General features: G+C 42.9%; 1 protein-coding gene across 1 annotated transcript in view; it reads left to right on the top strand.

Moving 5' to 3' along the window:
* The window catches only part of LOC100744121 (diacylglycerol O-acyltransferase 1), a 91,763-nt gene extending 83,378 nt beyond the window's left edge, over window positions 1–8,385 (top strand). Inside the window, exons 10-12 of the mRNA XM_003486716.4 lie at window positions 2,270–2,448; window positions 5,828–5,978; window positions 6,934–8,385. Coding sequence (XP_003486764.1) covers window positions 2,270–2,448; window positions 5,828–5,978; window positions 6,934–7,110 — 507 coding nt within the window. The 3' untranslated portion in view covers window positions 7,111–8,385. The remainder of the gene's footprint in view (window positions 1–2,269; window positions 2,449–5,827; window positions 5,979–6,933) is intronic.
* The last annotated feature ends 518 nt before the right edge of the window (window positions 8,386–8,903 follow it).

Here is an 8,903-nt window from a genome sequence, read left to right on the forward strand (position 1 = left end):
CTCTCATTTTTTTTTTTTTTTTTTTTGTTCTTCTTCTCGCTTTTCGTTTTCTGTCTGCTCATCATTGCCCTCGTGGGAGCATGTCACGTACTATTTACTGCAGCGGCAAGGTCTACGCGGCTCTGTAATATAACGGGAGTAGCTGTTATCGTATGAAGAACGGGATATAAGAATAACAATCAGGAACGGAAGAAAAATTGAGCAAACTTTATAGACGTCTCGTCGAGATGACGGAGAAATTGCCCGATCCTTTTTAACCTTGTCATTATTTCTTCTCCGACGAGCACGATACGATTTCCCATCAGGAATCGATCTTCCATTCCGCTCTTTGAGCCACAAGGACGATCTCTTGAAAAAATATTGCTTTAATAACGATACAATCTTCGGTAGACTAACATTTGATACGAAACGTAAGCACGTTCGTTCTGTTTGGTTAAAGGACTGGATCTATTTGAGCACAGCAAGCTTCGCGTAATAGTGATTCGATCTTTTATTAAACACTTGTTATATCTTCTATATAAGTTGGCACGAGTTGTGAAATTTAGACTCCTGTAACTGCATGGTCCTCGTCTTGTCCCTGATGTATTAAAACAACGTTTATCAAAAGGAAAGAAAGGTTTAAATCTTTAAATAGATTAAAACAGCTTCGCCGAAGCAGGAAATAATTTTTCGTGAGTTCTCGAGAATAAAAAAGAAGAAGAGTGAAGTATAACAATGTAACGTAACTGGGAGCAGTTCGTTGAAAAGAGCGGGCTTAATAGGAAAACTTAGTTGCCACGAGCCGACCAAACGAACCGAGAAAATTCAAATTCCCGCGGGTCTCTCGCTCTGCCGCGTCACATATCACCCACCAAGATTTTTCCTCCTTGATGGAAACTTGGGGCCACGGTAGAAGCCGTATCGTTCTTGAAATAGCCGCTGGCCAGGAAGCCGAGACTCAAAGTTCTCCCGACCACTTTTTCCTTTGTGGTATCATTGGCGTGTCTCAAACGGTTCAACAAGGTTTTATCCCGCCCACTCCTGTGGGTGATTTCGTGCTCTACCCCTTTCTACTCTTTTAACCGACGTCATACCCGAGGTAAACGAAATTAAAAGAGGAGGTAAGTTTTTGCGAAGTACGTGAACTACCCATGAGGGAAGAGAGGCGCAATAGCGGTGTGGTGATGGTGATGGTGGTAAAAAGGAGTGATGAAATGAGGAAAGACAGAGGAGATCCTATCTTCTGCGAAGAAAGATGTGCTCTCCCTCTCTTTTCATAAAAGTGCCACGAATGCCTGCCGGCAGAACAGACTTGACCTTTGTGCTCGGCAACATTATTAAGTCCTTTGGAGCGCGTAAAGGGCCAACGGAAGCAGCGAGGGTGCTTCAGGGGGAATTAGAGAAGACATTCGAAACGAAATAACTTCAAAATTCTTCGTTGGACCGAGTGGGGCAAGCCGGAAAGGAAGATGGTTACGCCGGAAGAATCCGTCTGATCTCGCTGCAGACACGATTGCCTTTTACCTTCCTCTGTGTTCTTCTCTGCGATTCTGTGCAGCGATTGCACTCTCCCGGTGATATTATTTCGTCGCAATTTTTCGGAAATTCGCTGCCAAAGACTCGGCAACAAGAAGACTTAACAAGACGCGCTGACTCAAGCGTGGAATTACCTCTCGCCCTGGAGTCCAATGTGAATAACGCGGCCGATCCTTCTCTTTTTTTCGTACCGCCCCCAGTTAATTCTTTGTCTCGTCATTAGCAGGTTATTTTAAATATTCTGCAATGCGAAACAGCTATCGATGTTCCTTTAGTAGTTACGCCTCGGCGGCTATCATATTTTCTTCCTCCCATCGCGTCGTTACTCTTCCCAGCCAGTTTCTGTACTCGGCGAGTGTGCGCTAACACTGGTTAAGAATTACACGAAATTGCACTGTCGCCTAAGGCTACGGGAATGGAATATCGAGAGACGCGAATTTGCATTGGATTAACGAGCCGCCCCCGGACGAAGATACGAAACAAAGGGAAATAAAATATTGGCTGGCGTCGCTGTCGGCTATCTGGCCCTCGCATGTTGTACATTTGCGATCTAATAAAGATCAACGCGCGCGAAACGATACATCGCGTGAAAAACATTTCACCGCCGGTAATAGAGAAGATGAAAGTGACTTCCATTTGCACCCGTTCTCCAAATAAATGTTCACCCTTCTGACATACGACTCTCGTTATAATCCCAAATGCTCTTTTTTAACCACGCGTATGAACGTATATTTGTTTTCGTGCGTTTTTGTAGATACCGAACCATCTGGTCTGGCTGTGCTTCTTCTACTTGATGTTCCATTCGCTCCTCAATCTGATGGGTGAACTGTTACATTTTGCTGATCGAAATTTCTACTGCGACTGGTGGAACGCGGATAACATCGACACCTTCTGGAGGACATGGAATATGCCTGTACATCGGTGGGCCGTGCGGTAAGTATCGCTGATACGATGTTCCGGGCGCCACAATACGTTGGATTTCGATCGTGCGACGACCAGCCACCGTTTGGTCGAGTAAACGATCCTGCGCACACCCTATTTGGTTCGATCGAAAAATACCGGTATAAAAGGTTAGATCGTAGATTGCTACGATTCGAAATGGAGCCACCGTTTACGTTTAAGCGATAGCCTAGACTAGATTACACCATTTTGATTCTATCTCGCAGCAGGCTGCTAGCATACCTACAATTTTGAGGTTTTAAGATGTTGAATCTTGTATTGTTTCGTGACAGTTAATCGTGTTATTTCGCTGAAAAGTATAGATTTGGTAAAACTTGAAGTTCGTGTAACGTTGCAAATACGGGCTATAGTAATTTGCAGATTTTTACGATTAACGATATAGTATAGAGACATAATTTAGCTTCGAGTTAAAAGATAGCTACTTCGAGTTATTTCTAGTAAAATCGATAGTATGATCAAACTTGCATTAAGATTCAGAAGAAGATGTCGCGTTTAATCGAACGCGTTACAGTACTTCAAATAGCTTTGCAAATTGTCATTTCGAGCTTGAGCGCGCTGAAATTATGAAACTTAGCTTTCCTGGCGAATAGTTCCGCAGTAGACGGTGTAAATGGTAGGAGCGAGACGTGATACATAAAGGTAGATCGGCGAGGAGAGATAAAAGAAAGAAAACAATATCCAGCCGTGAGTCGTACTTTTGATCGAGCTTCTTTTCGCCTAAGCGGCTAAACTTCGTTAACGAGTGTGTCCTGCTTTAAGGAGATTTAATTACATTTTTCGCGAGAACCCGGGACCTGTCTGGTCTCCGAATAGGAAGAGAAATTTCCGCGAATCAGAGACTTTCCCCCGTAACCTGTACACCATCCCTCGGACCGCCGCCTCTTTCAACCCCTGTGGAAACTGCTCTGCGGCTAATTGTTTTAGCTTCTACCGTACACTCCCACCTTTTCTCTACACCCTTCTATATATATAACCGCTGCCACTCTAAGTAGTACTTTTAATGTCTGTGTAACTGGAAAGGGTGTCGGACGGCGGCTGCTGTTTGAAAACTATTCTGCCGCAAAATGGAACTACCTGCAGATCTGTGCGCGTCGAAATCTTCTGTTTTAACGTTCATTTCGGAAAATTAATTCGTAGCCGCGTTTACGCGCGTAACACCGACCATCGATGTCACTTTAAATTAGTTTCCATTTTAAACCATTGCTATTTCCATTTGGCCCGAATCATACACGACTGTTACAGGGTAGTTGAATCGTTGTGTAACAAATGAAATATTCACATCTGTACACGTCAAAAACTAATTTCAATCGAGAACAATTAGGCGTGATATTCAAATCCCAGTATATAGAATTTTGTAGTACGTGATTTCATACGTTTTCGATATGGAATCACGTTTTGGTACTCTGACGATTGTTCGAAGGTTGAATATCCTTTTTTTTCCAGTCACCTATCGTCAAGTTTAAACTTAGTATTTACGATTTTCCAAGAACTTCTGGATAAATCTTGTTCAGAGTACACTGTCAGATAAGCGCGAGCTTACGCCCTGTTGGCACTTTTTATTCCCATACGTCTTACCCGTCATCGTTCCATTGGATTATGCATCGCTTGCTCAATACAATCAGCAAAGTTGCGAGAAACTTTCCATATAGGGCCTTCCACTTTTCCACCGGTTTTGCCGGTGCACGTGCCGCTAACAACTCGCGCCACCGCGGTGACGACGGCCGCTTTTACTTCGAAAGTAGCTCCGCGGAAAGTTTAAATCCTCGAAAAAGGTAGCCGTGGAAAAGTTGTTATTGCGGGGCCGCGGGAGACGAACGGTGTCGTGTACGTGGAAGGGTTGGAAATCCGAGGATCGAAGGGATCTCGTGAGAAACGATACACGAGAAAACAATAATTCTTTACTGTCTAAAGGTATAACTCTCAGAGGAGAGGAGGTGCACGCTTGTGCATGAAGATCGAGTGAAACGGTCGAGTTTCGACAGATACGCAACGCAGTTAATGTTCCAGGCCTGTGAACGCCTCGGTCCGAGGTAGATTAATCGGGAAAGAATCTTATTAAGTTGCAATTAACTGAATTCTATATAATTAAACCGGGCAAAAACAAAGATCTATTTCGCTGTTCGGAAACGTCGGAATCGGCGACGTTCCCAAGACTCGAATTTCATTCCCGTCCCTCGACGTTCTTCGAACTGCACCTGTGCTCCCAACTCTTCTCCGCGTTCTTCTCTTCCTTCTTCCCTCTTTTTTTTCTTCTCTGTCTGGGCCGAGATATGCAGCTGCAATTGCGAGCTGCAACTGGCACGCAGCCATGCGACCGCGGCGGCAACGAGTGGTAGAAAAGCGAGCGAAGGGCGGGGAGGGGAATGGGCGCGAGAGGTGAAAATGGAAAAGCTGCACGGAGGAGGATGGGTACAGGGAGAGGACGTAGACGGTCGCAGACGGCGGAAAGGGGGAAGGACGACTGTCGACGAAGACGACGTCTTTTCAGGTTTGTAATGGGAAAAGCCGATACGCATCGTGGTGCGCGCACTTAAGGCTGTTTATTCCCCGCGGCACTTATAATGCCTCTATAACTGGAAGATATTTCGAAGCGTCTTTTCCATGAACGACGAGAACCACGAGCAAGGGAAGTGGAGAGAAGGAGAAAGACCGAGATTGAAGGAGGAATGGTAAAAACGAAACAGAAAGAAGAAAAGGGGCCGCTATTTCGTGGAGCAACAAGGAGAGTGGACCTTTAAGGAAAGACATCTCTTCATCGCGGCGACGAAACCGTCCACGACGACAGCTTCCCACCTTTGAATTTCCTTCCTTCCTTCCTTCCGTTTCTCTCGCTCTTGTACGCCGGCTCTTTTCTTTGCGCCATTTTTTTCCTCTTCCCTCGCCGTCTTGCAGCTTTCTTCATTCCAATGCACTGCTACTGATAACCAAGCCGGCTAACGATCTCTTCCTGTCTCTCGGTGACTCGTGTCGTTCCCCTCCCCCATTCTGTGAACCGACACATACCACAGTGTCGCTATTCCGACAAACTTGCACAGCCATTGCTTTAATTTTTCGAGACGATTCCGCCCACGCTGATCCTTAAACGCCACGCTCCTTATCTACATCCTCGTTCTCCTTCGCCTCTCTCGTCCTTTTTTTAACGCTTGCGCCCGCTATTTTGCGGTACAACATTGTAATAGGGGCGACTACACGCCGAGGAGACGCTCTCTCGGGTATTTTCGCTGCACAGAGAATCGTCGAGGGAAACGAGCCAGAGAATGCCCCGATCCTTTCTATTAAACGGCCGCGTAATTTTCCTCCGTTTAATCGTGGCCAAGCTTGAAACGTTTTTGCGCGATTATTTTGGTTCCAGGCACTTGTACATTCCCATCATCGAGATCGGCTATGGGAAAACGACCGCGTCCGTCATCGTGTTCTTCATCAGCGCCTTCTTCCACGAGTATCTCGTCAGCGTGCCGTTGAAGACGTTCAAAACGTGGGCGTTCCTGGGAATGATGGGACAGGTAAAATTTACTCGTATAATATTCGACTCACGATCTAAATTATGTCTATGGAGCCGATGTTCAATCTTTTCGGCATGGTGGGAGACTATAATCACCCATCGCTGGTGCACTCGCTAGCTTCGGGAATTTTGTCCTCATATATTTGAATAAGAAAATGAAGAATAGCTGCCGAGTAGCTTTGAGAATTTATTATTAACTCTACAGAAGTCACGAGAAATCTGTCAGTTACATAAGAAACCTTTTTACAAATATTTTTCTATAGACACGTTGTCAAGTTTATTAACAACGAAGTGCTTTTATGTTACATATGACATTTCTACGTGTCTGTCGCTCCCGACTAGACTTTGATATTGCAAATTTCTTAGAATGACATCGACATTTCTATATTTCTGAGATTATGACAAAATATATCCCAAACATACTAGTATTATTTATAACGATCGTTATACAGATATACGCGCATCAATGAAGGATTCTGGTCACTGTATTTAAATGATTATTACAAACTTAGTTACTTTATTAGTTCATTTTTCACATTCTTTTTATATAAAAGAGGAAACATTACACCACTGCATTAAACATTGTCACTGAAGTGCATATTATTATACTCACTGCATTTCTCAGATACACCGCAGCGGGAATTTCTAGGATCGCGATCTTCGCAGGCTTAAAACTTTGAAACGTTCATCCACGTTCAGCCAATAGGCACTCTCCTGATCCGAGCTGTACTGTACCGAAAGAGTTGAAAGAAATTTTAATCAACCAATTCCTTCGTCAAACATCCAGTCACACAAAGAACCAAAGAAATCCTCCGACACGATATCAGCTATCTCAGTCGCTCGAAAGTTTCCCGCGGAAGAATCATCTTCTCGGAAGCGATCCAACTGTCGAAGGATTAATATTAATTTGCAGTCTGCCACCCTCGATGAAGAAACTTTTTTAATTGATTTTCCAGATACCATTATCACTGATAAGTAAGAAGGTGCAGAAGCATTGCGGCGCCAGATGGGGCAATATCACAGTGTGGGCGAGTCTCATTATCGGACAACCACTTTGCATAATGATGTATTACCACGATTACGTGATAACTCACTTCGGTGAGAACCTGATCGAGGATTACTCCACGGTATAGGAAACAAAGAATCGAACGTGAAGCGAAGATTACAGAGAGGTCGGCAAGAAGAATTTCAGTCGGTGAATGAGGCAAACTCGCCACTGTTCCATCAATCGTACTTTTCCTCTTGTTTTTCACATCTCGCAGACTTTACCTTCGATCCGTGTATAAGCTATTTTTCAAACGATTCCTCGACGTTAACGGGAGTCTAAGTTTTTTATTATCTCGATCGCGAAAAAGGAACGGTGACACTTCATAAACGAAATTTTAAATCACAAGCAAATGCCTTAAGTATTATGCTTCGATTCAAGGAGTTTAGAAATTCATGCGCCTAGTTTATATCGTTGTTAACATTTGTGAGTGTAAGCCGGTATCCAATAGGAATTATATCTCGATGTTTTTCTAGCATTGCAGTTATCTTTTTAAGGTGGATCGAGTGGGACAGTATGAATATATTACAATTCCTAGTGGATTGATACGTTAATACATCGATGTTTAACTCTGCATCATGAGAAAGTAGCCCGATTCAAGTTCGAGAATTTTACATGAACACACGATATGACGCAGTTATTATATAATTATTATTATAAGATAGGACAAAACGTCGTACGATGTATTATATTCTACTTCTTTTCTCATTCATGTGTGGTGGTGGTAATGTTCGTGGAATTGTTGCTGTAAGACTGTTGTTTACTTTGTTACAAGTGTTTTATAGATTACTACATCTCATGTGCATCGCGTCTTCGTTGATGCTCGATCAATCGCCTTTTCATAAAGATTACGATATTATAAAATTGAAAAGACCAAATACTGTTTGCCGCGTATCTACGCGACTGGCATTTTAATCGATGGCGTGTGCCGTGCAAAATGTATATTTTATCTTTTGAAACGATTTTATATTTGATCGCGCCCGTGCCTCATAAATCCTCGAGCATCCTTTACTTCACGAACGGCGAAACTCGCACGAACGGTGATATTATGCGTGCATTAAGACAATAATTCAGCATATTTTTTCTATTTGACGATGTTTTATTGCTTGGAAGGGAGGTAAGAGCGCATCGAGGGAATATTAGCCGTAATAAATTTATCCCGGGTGCAGTTTGCTGTTGCGTATTCGGTAAATATTTCAGGCCAACCGTTGCGTATCACGAAGGAGCAGCTGCCGAGGATTTAACGAGGCAACTTGGTGCCAGTTGTATACGAACATACGATTTTGTAGATTTCGTCCTGCGCTCCCGCTCGCGTGCTGTACGAGCGCGACTGGTTGTCGAATAAACGAGATCTTTGTTACCAGCCTCGTTAAATTTACTTCCATCCCTTCAGAGAAGATTTGATGGAAATGTCGTCGACACTGGGATAGAAAGCAAATCTGAATGTAACGATATAGTATTAATACAAAATATACCATTTGATACTTAAAACTGCAATACAAGTAGATCCGTGAGTTATAATTAGTTTGCGGATTTTTATGCACTTTCTTTTATTTTTATGAACATAGCTAAAGAGATGGAATTAGAATAGAAATTTGCTTCATCTACTAAATATTATAATAAATACCTTATTTTGGATATTTTATATATTATATTACATGTATTTTTGCAACTTCAAATTTCCCATATATGTATAAAACTCCGCAGTTTAATTAGTTATAACATCTCGGGGATCCAACATTTAAAAAATCTCTTTAGGCAAACCATATCAAATGAATCGAATCTGATCTCCTTAAGACGAATCCAAGACGCGTATACAACTTTCAGAATATATGCAAAAGCCTACAATTTGTCAAATTACCTGTTTCACTAATCCCCTTA

Source organism: Bombus impatiens, unplaced genomic scaffold (genome assembly GCF_000188095.3).
Source record: "Bombus impatiens unplaced genomic scaffold, BIMP_2.2 scf_0131, whole genome shotgun sequence".
In the NCBI taxonomy this organism is placed as follows: domain Eukaryota; kingdom Metazoa; phylum Arthropoda; class Insecta; order Hymenoptera; family Apidae; genus Bombus; species Bombus impatiens.